General features: G+C 43.6%; 1 protein-coding gene across 1 annotated transcript in view; it reads right to left on the bottom strand.

Moving 5' to 3' along the window:
* Nucleotides 1-23,331, bottom strand: part of LOC124799024 (band 4.1-like protein 4) — a 578,366-nt gene that overhangs the window by 127,493 nt on the left and 427,542 nt on the right. Inside the window, exon 6 of the mRNA XM_047262561.1 lies at nt 12,051-12,171. Coding sequence (XP_047118517.1) covers nt 12,051-12,171 — 121 coding nt within the window. The remainder of the gene's footprint in view (nt 1-12,050; nt 12,172-23,331) is intronic.

The raw sequence follows: 23,331 nt of genomic DNA on the forward strand, positions 1-23,331 counted from the left end.
CGCTCTCAAAACTCCGCCATCTCTCTCCCCACATCCACCACTGCTGGCGGTTCACCTTCAACTGCGCAACGCTACGCGCTGTTCACATCCAACTGCCCAACACTTCAATAGCGCATATTCCAACAATGCCAACCAGCCACGGACTGCACACGGCACAGCCAGTGACTTTTATACAGAGCGCTACGTTGCGTTACCAACATAAAAACCTAAACAGCCTACTTACAATATAATTTAGCAGATACATTCCGTGCTGTACGGGGTGTCCCCGGAGGAATGGGCAATATTCACAGATATGTCAGGAACGATCATTTGAAGCAAAAAAAAGTCTAGTGAACATGGGATTTATGATTCATACCGTAAGAGTTCTGAGCAATGGTTCATCTTCCATACTGTGAAATAAATCCCTTCTAATGAAAGCTCTTTGCTTTTCATATTTTCGGAGAAGTACGAGTATGGAACACAACAACAAAAACTCCTTTTGTAAATATTGGTTCTAAAATCCACACTTTAAGAGCTATGAACACTTTTTTCAGTAGAAGAGGTGTGTTTCAAAGAAGCGAAGATGGGCAAATGCTCATATCTCTGAAGATATCTTTCCTGTTGAATCCCTGTGTACTGACCACTTCTCCTAGGATACCTTGCATGTGGACTCTGCAGGATGTGTTGGGAACACAAAAAGCAGTATTGAAGAAATAAAACGTCATGCCTGATACGACTGTTTTAGCGCCTGAATAGCGAAAATGTAGTAAGTCTTGAGCTTCGTTCCTTTCATAATTTTGTGGGTGGCGTCAGGGGCTGTTCCATACTACTCTGAAAATATGGAATGCAGAGAGCTTTCAGTAGAAGTGATTTATTCCACAATATCGAAGATGAACCAGTGCTCAAAGATTTTTCGGTATGAATCTTAGATAACATGTTCACTAGGCTTTTCAAATGATCGTTCCTGAGAAACCGTAAAGGTTTGAAATTACGTTTAATGTTTGTTGCAAGTCACTGTGTGTTCTCATTTTCAAATACTCGATGAATATAGTCTGGGTATTTGCTCACGGTGAATTACGCTGCCTTAACACACATACACAGTTCATAACTGCAAAAGTTGTCTTCCTCGTACAACCTTTCATGTAAGAATATATTTCTTAATGAATAGCGTTTGTTAGTAGTTAAAATATTTAAATTCTGTCATTATTTTTATGTAATACGGAAAATCAAATTTTTGTTGCCCCTGGAAGCCCTTCGATAGGCAACCTACAACTGATCCGGGTTCCTGGATGCATTTCTGGGATTTTCTAGCCACGATCATTTCGCAAGATATAAATGAGAGAAAATAATACGTTATCCGACTCTTCTTGGAATGTACTTTCCCAGAATTTCAACAGTAAACCTCCCCGTGATTCTAAACACTGCTCTTGTAGAGTCTTCCACTAGAAATGTTGAGTATCTCTGTAATACTGTCGCTCGGACTAAACTATCTCGTGGCGAAACACGTCCCTCATCGTTAGATCTTTTCTATCTCTTGTATCAATCCCACTTGCTGAGGGTCGCATACTGATGAGCAGTATTCAAGAATAGGTCGAACAAGTGTTTTGTGAGCAACTTCTTTCGTGGATGAATTGTATTTACTTAACATTCTTTTGAAGAATGTCATCCTAGCATCTGATTTTCATACATTTTGTTTAATGTGATCTTTCCACTTAATGTCGATGCTGATGGTTACGCCTAGATATTTTATGGTAGATACTTTTTCCAGCAGTTGGTCATGATTGTGTAGCTATCCAGCATTGGATGTCTTCGCGTGTTTACTCGCAGTGCGTTAGAGTTATCTGCGTTCATGGTCAACTGCCAGTCCCTGCACTAATCATCGATCGCCGCGTGGTGTAGCCTTGCGGTCTGAGGCGCCTTGTACGGTTCGCGCGGCTTCCCCCGTCGGAGGTTCGAGTCTCCCCCCCCCCCCCCCCCCTCAGGCATAGATGTGTGTGTTGTACTTAGGGTAAGTTAGTTAGATTAAGTAGTGTGTAAGCCTAGGGATCGACGAGCTCAGCAGTTTGGTCCCACAGAAACTTACCACAAATTTCCAATTTCTAAACGTCGATTCTCTACAGGTCTTTGTGCTATTCGCAGTCTTCTCGCGTTGCTACTTTCTTACAGGCAACCGCATAATCTGCGAACAGCCACTATATCATTTATATACAGGGTGTTTAAAAATATACCGTCAGACTTCGAGGGGCCGGCCGGAATGGCCGTGCGGTTCTAGGCGCTACAGTCTGGAACGAGCGACCACTACGGTCGCAGGTTCGAATCCTGCCTCGGGCATGGATGTGTGTGATGTCCTTAGGTTAGTTAGGTTTACTTAGTTCTAAGTTCTAGGCGACTGATGACCTCAGAAGTTAAATCGCATAGTGCTCAGAGCCATTTCAACCATTTGGACTTCGAGGAGAAATAGGTGTCTTGAGGAACAAATGAGGATGGTAACCTCATCCAACGACGTTACAGGGCGTCAAAGTTATAGGCATCGGCGCCTGCACATGTATGCAACAGGGTCCACACTAACAGGAAAGATGACGGAGACAAAAACCAATATGTTTCGCACAACTAACATGTGTCGGAAGCGCATATTTTCGGAGTGCTCAGTATGCAGGAGGCTATTGGGTGTGATTGAGAATAAAACGGTGTGACATGTTTTTCAGTGCTTTATTGTTCTGATCACTATCACCTTACAATTAATGTTGAAAATGAGCACCATTAATCTCGGCGCAGAGCTGGTATCGACGTGGCAGAAAGTTCTGTGTACTGGAAAATGCATGGTATTTGTGCGGCTGCTGCAAGGATTCTTGCAATCAATTCCGCCTCCAAGTCAACAGGGGGAGAATACACCTCGGCTTTCACGTAGCTCCAGAGACAGAAGTCTAATAGTGTCAGGTCTGGGAAACTTGCAGGCCAATGTACAGGTCATTCCCGGCCGATCCATCCTCCCCGGACGATCCACCGATTGCCGAAAGTAATGGTTATTACAGCTCTGACTGGTTCTGGAAAGTGCACTGGGACCTCACCATGCTGAAACCACATGGTGCTTCTGCCTCCTGCCGCACCGTAAACAAAGTGGATGTTTCGCAATTTTTCCTATGTGCAGTGATCCATGTTGACACTACAACTGTCAAGCAGGCCCTTGCGGTGCCCGCGGTTTACTGACTCAGTGCCGAAGAGCATGTCATCACAACATACTACATCTCAGACTTGGCGTAACAACGTTAGACACAACGCTTTCATCTGATACACTCGTGTATTACCTACACACGCTCAGTGCTCACGGAATATGGGTTTCCGATACATGGTTGCTTTTCGAAATATTTTGTTTTGTCTCTCGTATCATATCTGTTTGTTTGGGCACTGAACTTTTGTACTTCCTACATACATGGTGATTCCGTGATGGTGTTACAGACCTCCAGAGATGACGGAGAAGGATAAATTTATCAATTTGAGTCAAGAGATCTTGCTCCGGAAAAGAAAATGTCGGAAGTTATAACCGAAAATCGTTCTGATACGTCTGACAGTGGAGTACATGTACCGGTACTTTCTCTGCCTCGTGATGGCTGGGTGTTGTATGATGTCCTTAGGTTAGTTAGGTTTAAGTAATTCTAAGTTCTAGGGGACTGATGACTATAGACGTTAAGTCCCATAGTGCTCAGAGCCATTTGAACCATTTGTACCGGTTCTGTGGTTGCTAAGAGTGTAGGGTAGGCAACTTTCAGAGGTGGCAGTATGGACAGAAACAACGTTAAGTCAACATGCTCTAAAATGCATGCCTTAAGAGCTACGAGCACTCGTTCAATAAAGGAAATGTGGTTCACAATAGGGAAGACGAACAAGTGACCATACCTCTTAAGGTATGCATTTTACAGCCCGTGTCTAGTGGATTTCTTTTGTTTTTGTCTGAAACTTGCCTACCCTACAACAGTAGCAACAACAGTACGAGTACATGTATTCCACTATCAGCAGTATCAGAACGATTTTCCTCTTATAACTTTCAACTCCGTCGTTTCCAGACTAGGGTCCCTTATCTAAAATTGATACATTTATCCTTCTCCGTGATCGCTGGAAGTTTGTAACATCATACGAGTACATACATATACAGTGGTCGTTGCCTGTAACTTCAACGCTCCAGCGTCATTGGACGACGTTTCCGGACACTAGTTCCTATACTCATTTTGTTCTTCAAGATGCCTTCAACATTCCTTGAAGTTTTTTTGGTGTGATTTTGAAACTCCCTGTATAATGTAAACAGTGATAGCTCTATCATATTTCCTTGGGGTACTGTTGAAATGGCCTTTACATTTGTCGATGTGTTATGTCTGCAAGGATGTTCTGAATCCGGTCACAAAACTGGTCCGATACTCGGTGAACTCGTGCTTGGTTGACAAATGTCTTCTTGAAGTCAAGCAACACGGTATGGTATCAACCTGGGAGCCACACAGATATCTACGGCGCTCTGGATAGAGGAAAAGAGCGAGTTTTCTGTTCTCTGATTGCGGACGTTGATTTGTTTACAGGAAACGTTCTTCTCCGAAATATTCATAATACATGAGCACAACGCATGTTCCGTAATTGTAAAATAGACTGACGTTAGCGAAATAGACCTATAATTATGTGCGTTTGTAGTTCGACCTTTCTCGAAAACGGGAATAATCTCTGCTTTTTCTCCAGTAGGTAGGTAGGTGATCTTCGTTGCTCCAGTGACTAGCGATAAACTACTGCTAGAAGTTCATTCACGTAATATCTGTAGAATCACGCAGCTTTGTTGATCTCTGACGCTGTTTGCCGATGACGCACTTGTGAACAGCGCAGTATGCGCGGCGTTGTCGACTAACACGGCGGACATTGCGCTTGTGTTAGTGCTTCATACAAGTGTTAGTACCGTGTGTGTGTGTGTGTGTGGTGGGGGGGGGGGGATTTCCAAGGGATCAAACTATTGAGGTCATCGGTCCCTAGGCTTACACATTACGCAAAATAACTTAACTTACGCTAAGAACAGCACACACACCCATGCCCGAGGGAGGACTCGAACCTCCGGCAGGAGGGGCCGCTCAATCCGTGACACGGCTCTCCTAACCGCGCGGCGTGCCATGTGTATGAATGCTGTAAGTAGGAACAACAACAAGTGTAACAGAAAGGCCGCCGCAGCATCCAAATTACAGTCAACATTTTTAACGGAAGATACGTTACTGATTGCTGTAGTTTCTTAAAGCATTTGCTACTGTATGTCTGGTAATGTCCGAAATTCAAAGACTATATTGCAACGAACTTTGTCAAAAGCTTTTTGATTCTATCTATGTAGGTTTCACTTCCTTCAAATCTGCCTTCTAAGATAGACCATGTTGTCAGTATTGCCTTGTGAGTTCCTACATTTCTCCGGAACCTAATCTGATCTCCCATCAGTTTGACTTTTACCGGTCGTTCTATTTTTTCTGTACATCCTGCGTATTATTGTTTTGCAAGCGTTTACGATTAAACTTAGTTGGAGATAAATTTCGTTCTGAGGTCATCTCTGATTTCCTAGTGCAGTGAGGTCTAACAGCTCTACGCAGGTAAGGAAAATGTCACGAGACTGCGCCTAGAGAGGCAGATTAGATTTACTGGGTATTTGAGGTTACGACGCAACACCTGAGGGTTACTTTTGGGTGTTGTACGTTTGAATCGCAGCAGTACAGTAGTGGACACTGTAGCTTGTACGAGGCACGGTGAGCTACGGCTGCCAGCCGGCTACCAATACAGGCGTAGGCAGAGAGCGACCGCAGAGTGGGCGCATTCATCACGCGCGCAGCTACAAGCCATTACCCGCGTTAACTGTTATCGCCGCAGCAAGCGGCTCTCGCTCGCTCCCGCGCACGCGCGCCGCCTATAGCTACGGCTATATCTGCATCGCCTAACTGCGGCCACTCCCCGCCAGCAGGTGGCGGATCATAACGGCGTCGTTTTACTGCGCCGCTCGGCCGCTGGTTCGATTACCCGCCGTTAAGGCTGCGCTTGCTGTGATTGTTCGCTGCCCGCCCCTTCACCACACCGGTCTTGACTAGTATCACATTCATCAACGAGTCTTAACCGCGAGAGTCATTCTCCTACCACCATCTCTCTGTGGACAACCTCCTCCCCCTCTCTGTATTCTGTATCCATTTCCGTCTGAATGTTCAGTAGAATATTGTGTAAGAACTGAAGTAACTCGGTCAAGATCTTTTCGGGATTTGTGATAACTACGCTTCCCCTTTATACATTACATATATATGTACACTACTGGCCATTAAAACTGCTACACCAAGAAGAAATGCAGATGATAAACGGGTATTCATTGGACAAATATATTATACTAGAACTGACATGTGATTACATTTTCACGCAATTTGGGTGCATAGATCCTGAGAAATCAGCACCCGGAACAACCACCACTGGCCGTAATAACGGTCTTGATACGCCTGGGCATTGAGTCAAACAGAGCTTGGATGGCGTGTACAGGCACAGCTGCCCATGCAGTTTCAACACGATACCACAGTTCATCAAGAGTAGTGACTGGCGTATTGTGACGAGCCAGTTGCTCGGCCATCATTGACCAGACGTTTTCAGTTGGTTAGAGATCTCGAGAATGTGCTGGCCATGGCAGCAGTCGAACATTTTCTGTATCCAGAAACGCCCGTACAGGACCTGCAAGATGCGGTCGTGCATTATCCTGCTGAAATGTAGGGTTTCGCAGGGATCGAATGAAGGGTAGAACCACGGGTCGTAACACATCTGAAATGTTAACGTCCACTGTTCAAAGTGCCGTCAATGCGAACAAGAGGTGATCGAGACGTGTAACCAATGGCACCCCATACCATCACGTCGGGTGATATGCCAGTATGGCGATGACGAATACACGCTTCCAATGTGCGTTCACCGCGATGTCGCCAAACACGGATGTGACCATCATGATGCTGTAAACAGAACCTGGATTCATCCGAAAAAATTACGTTTTGCCATTCGTGCACCCAGGTTCGTCGTTGAGTATACCATCGCAGGCGCCCCTGTCTGTGATGCAGCGTCAAGGGTAACCGCAGCCATGGTCTCCGAGCTGATAGTCCTTGCTGCTGCAAACGTCGTCGAACTCATCGTGCAGATGGTTGTTGTCTTGCAAACGTCCCCATCTGCGGACTCAGGGATCGAGACGTGGCTGCACGATCCGTTACAACCATGCTGCTAGTGATACGAGGCCGTTGGGATCCAGCACGGCGTTCCGTATTACCCTCCTGAACCCACCGATTCCATATTCTGCTAACAGTCATTGGATCTCGACGAACGCGAGCAGCAATGTCGCGATACGATAAACCGTAATCGCGATGGGCTACAATCCGACCTTTATCAAAGTCGGAAACGTGATGATACGCTTTTTTCTCCTTACACGAGGCATCACAACAACGTTTCACCAGGCAACGCCGATCAACTGCTGTTTGTGTATGAGAAACCGGTTGGAAACTTTCCTCATGTCAGCACGTTGTAGGTGTCGCCACCGGCGCCAACTTGTGTGATTGCTCTGAAAAGCTAATCATTTGCGTATCATAGCATCTTCTTCCTGTCGGTTAAATTTCGCGTCTGTAGCACGTCATCTTCGTACTGTAGCAATTTTAATGGCCAGTGGTGTATATTATATATATTACAAAAATATATAGCCTATGTCCGTCCGAACGTTCATTAGTGTGTCGAGCAAAAATTTGTAGTAAATCGGTCAAGAACGTTTCGAGATTTTCGGCAACAATGTTTCGTCTTTTATATATTACAGATGTATTGATAAAATATATATAAATGTCAAACTGATTTTCTATTATGAAAACTTGTAACAGCAGAACTGTCAGACAGGATGCATATTTTTAAATTTTCTTTTTCATACTAAAAGTACCGTTATCATCCACAATTACGATCACAAAAAAGAAAAGTCTGCCAAGTTCTCAAGTGATGATCTTTCGCAAGTGATTTTAATTTCCAGCTTTTCCGATGGATTTTCCAAAAATTTTCGTTCATACCAACCTTGTCCTGACAATAAAGAACAACCAAATCAGCCAAGCCGCTCTCAGGTGATGGACTCTCGTACATGCAGCGACTGATATTTACTTATAAAAATATCGACAGAAAACTGATTTTACAACATATGTGGATAACGTAACGATTTTTTTAGGAAGTCGCCTTTCAAACTTAAGGAGTGTGAATGTAAAGCTTTTGTCAACTCTCAAATTTGTTAGGAGAATAAAAAAAGAATGTAACTCTGTTTCTATATGACTTATTTGTATAAAAAAACTGAGAAGATATTGTTATGCCATAGAATTAATTGTTCATCTCATCATCGCAAAAAACTGAGAGAAATTAGAAAATACTTAATCTAGTAACAATGTTCTAAGTATCGTACCACTAAACTGAGTGATTCTAAGTGTCATTGTCCGTGTCCGTAACGACAGACCCTCATGCAAAGGGTACGGGTACGGGTACGGTTCCAAGTAGTGCCACGAATTTTTTCCTTGGTGGAAGGGCTGGACCGGTGTGCATTAGCCCTGCGATGCCAACTGAGGAGCTACTGCTCTTCCAGGTCCTCTGCTGTCTCTCTCTGACTGAATTACAATGTCATCGGCGAACGACAAATTGTTTATTTCTTCACCCTGCACTTCCATTCCTAATCCAAATTTTTCTTTTTTCTCCCCATACTCTTTGCTTAGTGTACAGACTGAATAACACCGGGGATAGGATACAACCCTGTCTCACTATCTTCTTAACCACTGGTTCCTTTTGATGCCATTCGAGTCTTATAACTGTTGTCTGATTACAATGAGCTAATATGCTGCAAAATGAGGAAGGTGATAAAACTGCTAAAAGTAGCACACATACAGAGAGTAAGGGCAATAATCTTTTCTGCAAAAATTTGCAAATGGCGTTGGAAGTTGACGACTGGCTGAAGTATGTCCGCTTCCTACACAGTTCATAGGTGCAAGGATCAAGAGTGATCTTTACGCCAGCAACTGGAGAATTATTGAAATTATTGAAATTATTTTATTTATTGCGGCACAGTATTCCGATGGAGTCAACAGTACGAAACACGATGTTGTTACTATACCCGAAAAGACTATATGACGCATGACTAGAGTGTACACTTAGGCTAAATATGGAAATTGCTAAATCTGAGGATTATATAAACTGTAAATTCGGTTATTTTATTTTCAGACTACCGCTGGTGGGCTGTAACAAGAGTAGAATTAATACCTACTGTAGATTATGCCATTTTCAATTTTGACGCTGTTCTTTACATTTGGTTTACAGGTATAGGCACTGTTTTTATATCTTGTCTGGGTTCTGAAGGTCATATTTACTGATTTTTAAAATGTTACTAATTTCATTTCGCATTTTCGCGATCACTGACTGTAGCTGCAGTCACCTATTACATACTATTAAGGGTGATTCGAAGTTCAATGCATCGTAACGTTTGTGGGTGACATTTAATAGTTCTTTGTTAAAACTCGGTACTTGCACGAACGAATATCACAACTGAATATAGCCAGAGAAAATATAAAATTATGTATACGACAGTTGTTACGAGGCTGTACTCTCGACTGAATGTGTATGTTGAAAGATATGACCACTGTATAGCAAAAATAGTTTCTGGAGAAAATGTATTACCAACTCAGTGCCAACATAGAGAAATGCGAATGGAGAGAATCGCTGTGCCGCGTTATGCTGCAAATGGGTGTCCACGGAAAAGAGAAATGCTGCTGAAGCGGGGTGTCGGTACTCTTCTCAATCAGGGCTGGCCAAGGCGTGCCAGACTTCACGGGTGCAGCGTGCGCGGGCCACGGGCGTGCCAAGGCCCGGCCTGTCACCCGCGTTTGCTCGGTCCTTCTCGGAAGTACTGCAACGGCGAGACTCTTCATGCAGCATTGCAGTCCGGCATTTTTCGGTTGGCGCAACTCTCTAAGTTCGGCAGAATCGTGGTGTCACCGTTGTACCCTTCGCTGTTTTTTCATAGTTCCAGTGGCTGTTTGGGCAAAAAGAGGAAGTCTGGCGATCTATCGTCACACTCCTTTAAAATGAATGAGAATGACAGAAGAGAGTGATGAGAATTCTCAATTCGCATAAGCGATAGGTACCGCTTATTTCCTATGAAACGACACTGCAATACCATGCAGCAAGAATTCAAGCATTTAGATGACCACGAAAGAGCAAAAAATTACGATTGACAGACGGGATTCATTGTCCTGCACATCAAGAAGTATTTTGTGCCAAATTTCCAAATTTGCATTCATGGAGCACATGAAGAAACTGTAGCATTAATAGTAAAATTCCAGGAGTTGCTTCCATTATTCCGTTGTCAGTTTTCAATGGAAATGAACGAGCATTGTGGAGTCTTCATATATTACTGCAAAATACGTTGTTTAAGTCAAGGGGCATGGCTGGAACGATTTTTCGATTTAAAACTCTCTATTGCTGAATTTATGAAGGACAAAGGAGTGCAGGAAGAAAATTACAACATCCAGAATAGATTGCAGATTTGGAATTTTAAGTGGACTTCACTTTACACTGCGCACAGTGGGACACTGCATGGTGAGAAACAACTTATTTATGATATGAGGATACTGTCCGTCTTACATCTATTTTACATCTGTTTGCGTGACAGTTTACCGTTTCAGTTGAAAGCGCCGTGTGCATGTACCGATGTAACTGACTGACCTGCAAAGTAACTCCTATTTCAATCACAAATCTTTTTACATTAAAACTGTCCAGGACGTTTACATTGTTTTCCTCAGGTAGAGTCTGCAAATCTCCGCCGGCCAGAGTGGCCGAGCGGTTCTAGGCGCTACAGTCTGGAACCGCGCGACCGCTACGGCCGCAGGTTCGAATCCTGCCTCGGGCATGGATGTGTGTGATGTCCTTAGGTTAGTTAGGTTTAAGTAGTTCTAAGTTCTAGGGGACTGATGACCTCAGAAGTTAAGTCCCATAGTGCTCAGAGCCATTTGAACCATTTTTTTGCAAATCTCCATAATGAGCTCGCAAAAGTGCTACAATATTTCGATCGACATATCTGTGTGAAAGATCTTTTTTAGATTATGAAACTAAATAATTCACCTTACGTAGCATTTTGAATGCGAAACTCTGTGAAATTGTCATCGTCGGTCGATATGCCGGCTGTTTGTACCAGATAAAGGTTATATTTAGTCTTCAGCGCGCCAAAAATAATTAATTAATACTGAAATATTTTTTTGTTTGTGTTCTACGTTGTTGAAAATTATGAAATATAAAACGAAGTCATATGCAGTACAGCTTTACTGCCATTTAGATGCGGCGCGTTCGCTGTTTTTCTCTCTTCCCCCTCCTCGCGCTCAGACAGCGGAGCCTGGTGGTGGATGAAATGTGAAGAGAGGCTAAACGCTTTGGCACTCCGGCCTCGGCATGGTCGAAATCTTGGCCACCCCTGTCCTAAATTATGATAATTGTCATGTCAGCACCAATACAATTTGTTTCAAAATCCACAGTTTTCGACCCAGGCACACACTTTACTTTGTCGGCCTGTAAGCAGTTCTTGTTGATTATCACATTAGACCGAAAAGGTCCGACTGGCTGGTAAGGTTTTCATGTTCAGACAATAGTGAAAAAAATCACAGAGTTCATGAGTAAGAAGGATTGAGTTGATCATTGTACAACGAATTGTACCATCGGCAGTCAAATCTCAATTTCAACAATAAATTTAGACACTAAACTACGAAACTGCGTTTTGTGAACGACGTCGGATTCGAACGGAGCTATGTGTAATCACGTAGATAGAACTGGGAAATCAATGCACGTATTTTCATGAATGGTGGTTTAGCATCGTTCCATTTCAGGAAAAAGTAATTAAAGTTGTTCAGTGGGTTACGAGAGGAAAACCACAGCTGCGGTTCTGCTTCGTGGCGTTACTGCAACAGGCGGAATAGAATGCTCTCCTCCCGCGGTCAGTGGAGCGTGCTGTGCGGGTGGCGTGAGAAGCAGCTGCAGGGGCCGCGGCGGAGGCTACTCACACGAGGCCCTTGTGCAGCTCGGCGATGCGGGACTCCAGTTCGACGGTCTGGTTGGACAGAAATCGAAACTCGGAGACGTAGCCGGGAGAGTGCCGCCGGGGGTCGTAGTCGCCCAGCTCCGCTGAAACAGAAAAAAATACTCGATATTGAAATCCGGCTTACAGAATTTAGCACGTGCTTCGCTTCCTTTAATTGCCATTTAAAGGGAATATTTACCATTATTAGGATGGTATTTAACCGTGGCAGTTCCCCAACTTATCAGAATGCAAAGTATTCACTTGTCAGATTCCTCCAAGTGCGACTGCGCCAGCAATTCGGCCGGGGATATTAACCACATAATTTTCCCTCGAAAGAAGTACAGCGCACATAAAAAAGAGTTCCTACATAAACTGAAGAAGACCGACATCCCTCAACCGGCTTCCATCATGTCTCTGCTAAGTGCTAACAATGCACAGATAAGAAGGTGGCCTTTGGGTTATATTTTTACAGCAAACGTTTAATTCTAACTATACTATGTCAATTTTTTTCATTTTTTTAATTTCATGCCGCTCGCCCCACATGTGCAGGAAGTGGGCTGCCAGTGGTATAATATCCCGCTCCTCAGCGTACAACATTTACAGAAAATAAATGAAAACATTAAAAATGATATTCATGGATGCAAAATTTAAAGAAAGTTTTAAAATATAAGGTAGAGATGATTGCAAATATACAATGTTGTTTTCTTCGTTTAAAGTTTAAACAGGAAATGAAAAATCTGGCAGGTAAACATTAAAAGACAAAAATAGACTTAAAAAAAAACTTTAAGAAGAACGGCGACTTTCGTTAAAAAGAAGCACTGCATTTTCATTAAAAAGCTGGGTGAAGAATTGTTGGGAGATTAAATGTTGGGGTCTTTGTGGGTGCAAATTTATAAGCTTTTGGGTGGTATCTGTAGAATGAAGGTAGATGGTAAGTCGGATATTGAGAAAGCTCGGAAAGGAAGGATGAGTTTGATGGGTGGGCAGGAGAGGAAGGTGAAATACAGTGGAGTGAGAGACGCGCGGGGGAAGCCCTGATGTGGAATGCGACATGGGGAAAGCAATAACTGGTAGGATGGATAAATATTTTAGCGGATTTCATTGTCTGGGAGATGGAGTCGGTTGATGTTGCGCTGGAAAAGAATATGAAGCGTGTGTAGGTGTAGTGATGGTGGGATGTGTGTATATAAAGGAGCGGCCATCAAGCAAGAACTTAACCTAATAGTTGCTTTTTAGCGATACTTTTGTGGCTCAGATTACCCAGTAACCTGCGTCTTATTCCAAACCCACTATGCTTACAAGCGATTGAAGGCTTATCTGTCAACATTGGGGTAGCTTCCTTATTGTCCAACAGGAAACCAGAACCTCTGTCACATTATGAATTATCTTTGCTTTTGTCGTCCCTTTTGTTTTTATTTTTCTCCTTCCATCTCATCTGGTAATCTTGCCATATTATATCTCGCTCTCCACTGTAATTTTTCTCCATATTTATTCCTTCTGTACTGTCGTCACAAGTTTCTGTTAGATGTTAATAGTTACATTCGACAAGAACGTAATAAATAACTAGCTTAATGTTGATAAGACAGCCATATAACTTGTAAATAATAATAGATTTCAGCTATCAGTCGTCCTTTTTTAAATTTTATTGGCACATCTAGATTTCAGCTAGAAACTAGCCATTCTCAATGCACTATCATTTTTGATCAATGCAAGTCAAGTCAATATAAGTCGCTGCGTGCAACAGCCTTCTGATAGGAAGGTAAACTGATGAAGACAGACATAGTTAAACTCTACATAGTCTTTGCAATACATATTATCATTACTATTATTATTATTATTATTATTATTATTATATTGGTAAAGTACTACCAGACTGTAACGTTGATTCACTAAGGATGTCTGGATAAATGTAGGACAAGAACAGAAGGCCTAATATTGCCAGTGAAAGAAATGCGTAAATAAATAAATATCTGCTGTGGGGTGTTACTGGTCACTGATGTTGGAGAAAAGAAGGAACAAAGACTGAGGCTTGACTACAGGTCTTAGATGGTGACAGAACTGGGATTGATAGAAAGAGATAAGAAAATCAACCGTTCGTTGTCACGCTCGAGTCGAATTGAGCGGAATTTAAATCCCCGTCTGGCTGATTAGATTTAGGTTTTCGAAAATCAGTTAAGTGGTTCCTTGGAAAAGAGCACGACCGAATCCTTTATCATCCTCACTCAAACAGAGTTTGTACTCCGAATCTACTGCCCTCATCGTCGGTCGGCAGTGAAACATTTATCTTCCTTTTTTTCTTCCTGCAATATTCCAGACACTGGGACTAAACTGTATTTTTAGGACCCGTTGACAAAAATCTACAATGCCTCACAGAAAAACTAACGTACCCAGAAGCTCCAGATCGTCAGAGGTTTTATTGCAACTAACATGGAATTTTGTCTCAGAAGTCCTAAATTAGGTGAGCTCTGAATATGGTAGTGGGCAAAACATATCGATTATTTTTTTAAAAAAACTGAGCTATACAGACGGCACTATTCGCAAAACTGTGAATGGGAATATAGCATTGCACCATTATACAACATGGATACTGGGTGACACCAATAAGAAAATCTTAGATGTATTTGTCTTATTTTCATGCGTCTCCAGACAACCCTGTGCTTGATCTCGCGATTCTCAGATGACATAGCTCTGGACGTTATCATTCGAAGCAACAATGGAGGTGATACCTCTTCGCAAAATATTAAAAGTCACTACAAAGCTATTTTTTAACAGAAGTGTTACCAGCTAAACGTGCTATTCTTCCACTTACTAGTCATTACGACACATCACATGAGTAGAAAGCAGACAATTCTCAACAAAACTTTTAGAAAAATAAGAGAAAAACTGATAAAAATATAGGCGTTAAAAGTAACAAGTGCACTAGCAGAACGAATATGGCCGAGACACTTGTGACAGGAGGTGTAACTCGGGGCCACAACGGTCGCTTAGGTATTCATAAGAAGTGGAATTTATACTTGAAACTCTGTCTCTCTGTCCCCCCCCCCCCCCCCCCTCTCTCTCTCTCTCTCTCTCTCTCTCTCTCTCTCTCTCTCTCTCTCACACACACACACACACACACACACACACACACACACACACACACACACACAAACACACAGAAGAAGAGAAGCGCAGAACGAGAAAAAGAGATGCTGTTACTCGATTAACTCGCTTGTAGCACGCAAGCAATAGGGGTCGCAGTTACGGCGTCGATACGATCAGCACTCGGACGAACACATACACACAGAAGCGCCTGTATTTACGACCTTTGCACTACATCACGCGGTGCTGCTTGTGGGCTCTCGAGCGCTTCGTTCCTCGCGACAGCCGCTCTTTTCCTTTTTCTCCGAAGTGGCGCAGGCCAGCCGTTCTTCTCACTCGCGGGGAAAGATGTTTGCCCCGTTGGGAGAAGCGGAGACACTTTTCCTTTTTGTCAGTGCGAACCCCGCGTCTTCCGATTTGTGGAGATTGTCTGGTCCGAGGCGGAAAGCGGGAGGAAAGAATCTGAGAAAGAAAGCACGTGCTATAATAGAGAGAGAGAGAGAGAGAGAGAGAGAGAGAGAGGAGGAGAGCGAATTAAACGGCGAGTGTTACAGGGGGAGACGGCGCGGTGGAGAGAGAGACGTCGTAATTAAACGCTGCTGCGGCTGGGCTGGAGAAGTGGCGGGCTATCTCAGTGACGTATCAATTACGGCGACGGCGGACGCGTGCCGCTGGGCGTGGCGGCGGCAGATAGCATCTGGACAGGCGGCGGGCGGCTTGCTTTATTGTTACTGCGTCCAGGGGCATCGCCGCCACCCCGCGGCCCGCTCCTCATGCATCGGACAGCTACGCCGACCCAGCAACAGGCGCTGGCTGGTCGATACTCCAGCCAGCACTGTAGGGGGTAGCCCGTCGCACACGGAGGAAGATTCGCTAGGTGTGCGCTTCACTATTCTCTAGCGGGAAATGGGGACGGCTAGCTCGTGTATCGAAGCTGTCACACGGTGCAGCTATTACAGACCAGAAACAGAGCGAGTACGAGAATGAGATTTTCACTCTGCAGCGGAGTGTGCGCTGATATGAAACTTCCTGTCAGATTAAAACTGTGTGCCGGACCGAGAATCGAACTCGCGACCTTTGCCTTTCGCGGGCAGGTGCTCTACCAAATAAGCTACCCAAGCACGACTCACTCCCCGTTCTCACAGCTTTACTTCTGCCAGTACCTCGCCTCCTACCTTCCAAACTTTACAGAAGCTCTCCTGCGAACCTTGCAGAACTAGCACTCCTGAAAGAAAGGATATTGGGGAGACATGGCTTAGTCAGAATGAGATTTTCACTCTGCTTTGTACCAAATGAGCTACCCAAGCACGACTCACGCCCCGTCCACACAGCTCATTTGGTAGAGCATTTGCCCGCGAAAGGCAAAGGTCCCGAGTTCGAGTCTCGGTCCAGCACACAGTTTTAATCTGCCAGGAACTTTCATATCAGCGCACACTCCGCTGCAGAGTGAAAATCTCATTCTGGAAACATACCCCAGGCTGTGGCTAAGCTATGTCTCCGCAATATCCTTTCTTTCAGGAGTGCTTGTTCTGCAAGGTTCGCAGGAGAGTTTCTGTAAAGTTTGGAAGGTAGGAGACAAGGTATTGGCAGAAGTAAAGCTGTGAGGACGGGGCGTGAGTCGTGCTTAGGTAGCTCATTTCGCAGAGCACTTGCCCGCGAAAGGCACAGGTCCCGAGTTCGAGTCTCGGTCCGGCACACAGTTTTAATCTGCCAGGAAGTTTCAGAGCGAGTACGAGTCCACAGTTACGGGTTGTATACTTCAGAAATCAAGGCGCCGCTGTTCCATCTGTGCTTACGGGCTTCCTTCGTTCCCGCTGTAGTTCCGAGAGTATGACGACTCTGAGAATTGTGGCGTTGCGGTCGCTTCGTATCCGTCGACTCGTGCTATCTTACCGAAGCATGCAGCACTCTAAGGTTACTCGTGACTTACGGTTAGCACAGAAGATGAACACACGATTTTGCTGCTGTAAAATAGGACTACAGAGTCGAAGTTACCAACTGCCCAATCAGATCGCCTTTAACGAAGCTGTGTTTTGCGAGGTTGTCGAGCACGTAAGACGAAAATTAACTCATACAAAGTACACAATTGCAAATTTGTTCCATTAGAAAATTGGAAATTGATGGTAAGGTCTTATGGAGCCAAACTGCTAAGGTCATCGGTCCCTAAGCTTACACACTACTTAATGCAAATTAAACTAACTTACGCTGAGGACGACACACACACCCATGCCCGAGGAAGGACTCGAACCTCCGACGAGAGGTTCCATGGTTCCATTAGAGGAGGAGTGGTATCTGGACTAAGTTTCACGCTGCAGTTCACGCTTCAGACGAAGAACATACAAATTTCGTTGAATAAAAACAAAATGATAGCATTCATGTCTACTCCGCCTCCGCCATGAGAAAACATATGGGCTGAGTCAAACGAAAACTGGACACAAACCAACTTTTCTGTTACATGGCTCTGAGCACTATGGGACTCAACTGCTGTGGTCATTAGTCCCCTAGAACTTAGAACTAGTTAAACCTAACTAACCTAAGGACATCACAAACATCCATGCCCGAGGCAGGATTCGAACCTGCGACCGTAGCGGTCTTGCGGTTCCAGACTGCAGCGCCTTTAACCGCACGGCCACTTCGGCCGGCTTTCTGTTACATCCCTGCGACAATAACTGCGCTATTTTTGTACTCATTTTGTCACGGAAACTTGCGTTTATGGGCTAACAGTCACCTGTTTAGCTTATCCTCGTATCCCTAATTTATTTCAAGAATTGAACTTCACTCTCATGTCATATTTTCTGGAACTGTCGCTACAGACTCGGTAACACTGCGAAAATGTGTGTATGTCAACATAACTGTTAGGCGTTCTCTGAACAGATATTAAATATTACAATCAATTTACAGCAGTCTTCGAAAAAGTTTCATCTATACCAATGTATGCATAAATAAAACAATATTCACTGCTAACCGATCAGTAATGTTGATATATAAATTCCATCTGTCATTTAGGCAGGTCGGACATTTTGTGACATTTCACCTTGCACTTGAGAACGTCTATAAAGTCGAAATTATTACTGTGTGGCCGGCTGGAGTGGCCGAGCGGTTCTAGGCGCTTCAGTCTGGAACCGCGCGACCGCTACGGTCGCAGGTTCGAATCCTGCTACGGGCATGGATGTGTGTGATGTCCTTAGGTTAGTTAGGCTTAAGTAGTTCTAAGTTCTAGGGGACTGATGACCTCAGAAGTTAAGTCCCATAGTGCTCAGAGCCACTTGAACCATTACTGTGTGAAGTAAATGGATAGTAATTTACAATTTAATGGCGCTGATTTCTTTCAAGGCGGTTGCGTATATAGCAGGAATGCCGCGTGCCCGCGGTTATCAGTTATACTCTTGAACCTGTGTCCTCACTCTCCTTTCTGAGGGAGTCGAGTCCACTTACACCACACAGAAGAGTCCGGTGACGAGTGGGCAGCGGCAGAGACTCAAGAGTCGAATCTAGGACGCACGGAGACGGCGAGTTCGGAGATGACGTCACAGAACTCGCTGGCGGGTATCAAGCGAGCATTTCTGATCTATAGTAGCTACAGTTCCTTTAACAAGATGACTTGTCAATCGCCTACTCGTGGCAAATGAGTGTACGGCAGTGCCTCTGGCGCCTGAGACGACCTAGAGAGGGCACGTTTCGCTTTAGGTTTACACAGTAGCTCTACTTCATTGAGATCTGGACAGTCAGTGTCCGGGCTGGCTGCTTCCCGTCCTTGTAGTGGCAAGCATTCAAATTTCCTTTCGGCATCGCGCACCATTATACTCGGAGCATCATGGCTCACGCCATGAAGTCAAAAATGCCTGTAATTCACTTTGCGGATGGATACCTGGAAGTTAACGCAAAGCTTCTCACGCCTTACTGTATCGCGGCATATCGTGCGCCGAGACTGCTCAGAGAACACAGCTGTAGCGATCAGCATCACGTTCTGTGCTCGGACAACCAAGAATAACACGGTCAGGTGTTGGTCTGCTACATCGACCAACCCCAGTACGGATTTTAGGCCGTTTACCGTGCTAAGCTAAACAAACGCCATACTACTTGCCCTACTACACTTCCAACACCTAACACGACAACAAGTGAAAGACAAAACGCTCACAATATAATTAACACAATGGTGTTCATAGAATTACCTCCAGTATTATGATAACGAACATGTTTACAGGTTTTCAAGCCTCTCGTGTGAGGCGGGCAGGATCCACTAAGCAAGGAAATGCCATACAGTAATACTATAAAAAATTTTCTGTCAAAAACGTATATAACTGAGCACAGAATATATATATATATATATATATATATATATATATATATATATATATATATATATATATATATATATTGAATTTCTAACTTAGTTCTAATATACTAATATACTTTAACATATTTCAATAACAAACTCGAACGTTGTTTAATGATACATTAATAGAATATGGCTGAATAGTTACTTATTTTCTGGAGCATAATACATGTGCAATCAGTTAAAAATTCGTAATAATAGATGGAACACAGAGTACCTAGGCAGCAGGCCATACTTCCAATTCCACCAAATACATAAACAAATAAAAGTTCCACTCTATATGGAAGGTTGTGGTAATACTTTATACATGCTACTTACATCTACATTTGTACCTGTACACCGCAAGCCGTCTTACTCTGTGTGGTGGAGAGTACCTCTTACCACTCCCTCCGTCCCTACTCCGCCCCATTTGCGATTTGCAAACGGCACATCGGAAGACTGATCACGGCAAACCTCCGTATTATCCATAATTTTCTCGTTGTGGTCATTTCACGAGGAAGTACTTGGTACGTGGAAGTGTTGGCAGCGCTTCCATCTGATAAAGCAACTTGTCGAAGTCGCGATATAAGGCACGCTGCGTCGGTGATCCCATTACCTGCGGTGTGCCTGCAACCAGCGCAGCTTTTGTGGTCACCGTCACTCAGCCGCAAACAAGCCGGCTGCTGCTGCTGCTGCAGCTCTCTTGAGGGGAGGAGTCGGCAGAGTTTCATAAACCGCAGAGCCGAACATCACGCCTGCGGTTTCTGGCCATTCCCTGCATGCATTACCGCCGCGTGATCGGTTCGCTGGAACGGGATGGGCCTGGACGAGGTGTTTCGCTACTTGCAGCCATCCGCAGAGCTCGCAGACAGCTCTCTCACTTCTGTTTAAGCCGATGCGCGCTGATCAGGGATCACTGACCACGCACCTACGTCCACAGTCGATCATCACTCCATACGCCTTAACGCGAGGCCTCTGACCTTCATCTATTCGCCTTTAAATTGGATTCTAAGTCCTGCGGGGAGATAGCCGTATCGAGCAGTATGTTCACCGTATACATTTTTACTCTTCGGAAGCACAAACGAAGATAAAACTAATTTTGACTTCTACAGAACAAACTGACACAAACTAAAAAATAAATCGTCGTCAGATAAGCGAACAAATCATGTTCTCTCTAACGAAGAAACTGTCATTGCCCAATAAGAGCAAACAACGGAATACTCAAGTCGCAGTTTCGCAACAGCCTAGTCACACAGGTAAACGAATAACGTATTTAGCTTCCTCGCAGTTGAAAGAGCTGACCTTCACTCACAAATTAATGCACTGATAGCGAGATGATAACAAAAGGGATAGCCCCTAATGATTCGCGTGAACACCACATATATTCACTAATGGACTGCAGAAGTGTTCGCTAAAATGTATCCAAGTATTTGCCTTCTAAGCTCTCTACTAACAGAAATATCCGAGCTTTGGTATATGCTTCCTTCAAAAGGTGTTAGACCCACATTATATTAGTACTTCGGTGTAGTGCAGTGGTTAAAACAACGGACCAGCATTCAGAAAGTGCGACGATGATATCACTGTCCGAGGGCGTGATTCAGGAAGCGCTCTGTCTTTAACGGCTTCTACACCGGCTATCTGTTGAACAGACACTATATTTTATTTAGACGGTGAAGAATACACAACTAGTGAAGGCACTTGCAGACAAATGAGTTTATTAGCCATTCTGCGAGACATGCTTTGCTAGCTCAATTACTACTGTGGTCCAGAATGAATTATCGCTCTGCAGCCGACTGGCTGCTGATTTTAAAAACTTTATAATAGTTTTAACCTGCCAGTAACTTTCAAACTAGTGCGCACTCCACTGCAGAGTGAAAATTCATCCTGGAAACAATCGCCTATGCTGTAACCAAACCGTTTTACGCAATATCATTTCTTCCAGGAAGAATAGCCTGCATGGTATACAGGAGAACTTCTGTGAAGTTTAGGAGGTAGCTAAGGTATTTGAGGAAGTAAATCTGTGAGGGCAGTAGAGCTTGGATAGCTCAGTCGGCAGAACAACTGTCCGCAATTGGCAAAGGTCCCAGGTTAGAGTCTCGATCCGACACACAGTTTTAATTTGCCAGGAAGTTTCATATTAGTACTGAACTACCTGACCAAGAATAGCTCCGGTTTAGAGGTCAGATTCGTCACACATTTACTAACTCCGATTATTCATAATGCTTCAGTTCCAAAGACTGATGAATTATTGTACGGAACGATTTTACTTTTCAGAGAAATGATTTCAGTGTGATGTCGTATGCAAATGTTCCGGTTGTCAGCCAATGTTAATTGGAAATATTGGAAATTTGTGGTAAGGTACTATGGGACCAAACTGCTGAGGTCGTCGATCCCTAGGGACTTACACACTACTTAATCTAGCTTGCCCTGCGCGGCAGCCATTGTTAATAATCTCGTTTCTACGACGGGCTGGGATCTGTCTCTCAAGTATTTGGTACAATGGAACGCTTATCGATTGCTGGGAAGCTCCATTTAGTACAAAACTGGAAAAAGTTTTCGCTTAGGTTTGCTATACAGACAACTCGTGGTGAAGCGCTCATTGTCATGAAAAGTGACTGAGTGATAGTGTAACTGTGGCATATGCACAGATTGTGACTTTGTGTAATGTTAACACCAGAGGGAGCTGGAATCTTTAATTTGCAAACACAGCAAAAGTGGAAGTTTCCAAAGCAGCTAGAGACAGATTCGTGAAGAGCTCTTACCTCAAAAATAATATTGCAGTATTCGCCAAATTTTTTTTCGTAAACGATATTCTCATTTAGCTACATACAATTCGGAAGTTTAACTGACTTTCCAAAGAGATCTGTCTGTCACTCATATTTTTGCATCTGATCGTTTACAGTATACAGCAACTCAGTTACTTTCAATAGCAGTACAGATAATGACTCATTATTATTCATATATAAAAATACGGTCCTTGGAAAGAGCTATTCAGAAGAAGCTATGTCGCAAAATGAATAATACATATTTGCCAGAATAATTAATTTTTGTAGATATTTCCAGAGAAAGATGAATCAATGGGATTTTAGTTCCTAAGATATAAGTGTTCGAATTAGGAAGTGTATAAATCAAGCTTGCCGTCTTGCTCCCCGACTGTTCTGTCTGTACATCGAGGAAGCAGTGACTGAAATAAAAGATAGGTGCAGAAGTGGGATTAAAAGTCAGGATGAAAGAATATCAATGATAAGATTTGCTGATGATATTACTAACATATAATTATTACTAAATATGGAACGAGAGTAAACCGAAGAAATACGAAAGTAATGAGGAATAGCAGAAATGAAATTTTTGATAAAGTTAACGTCAACATTGAGGATCACGAATTACATGAAATTAAGGGGTTTATTGAAAAATAACGAAGGTCGAAGGAAAAGTAGACTAGTGCAGACAAACAGAGCACTCCTGGCCAAAAGAAGTCAACTACTATGAAATATTGAACTTAATTTGAGGAAGACAGTTTTCAGAATGGTCGTTTGGAGTACAGTGCTGTATGGAAGTGAATTATTGATCACGTGGGAACCGGAAAAGAAGATAACCGAGACGCTTGAGTTGTGCTACTATAGAGCGATGTTGTAAACTAGGTAGATTGATATCAAAAGAAATGAAGTAGTTCTCTGCAGAGTCATCAAGGAAAGAAATATGCGGAGAAAACGCTGATAAGGAGGACATGTGTTAAGCCTTGAAGGAATAGTTTCCATGATGGTAGAGGGAGCTGTAGAGGCTGAGAACTGTAAAGGAAGACAGAGATTGGAATATGCTCAACAAACAATCGAAGATCTTGGGTGTGAGATGAAGAGGTTGTCACAAG

Source organism: Schistocerca piceifrons, chromosome 5, assembly GCF_021461385.2.
Source record: "Schistocerca piceifrons isolate TAMUIC-IGC-003096 chromosome 5, iqSchPice1.1, whole genome shotgun sequence".
Classification (NCBI taxonomy): Eukaryota; Metazoa; Arthropoda; class Insecta; order Orthoptera; family Acrididae; genus Schistocerca; species Schistocerca piceifrons.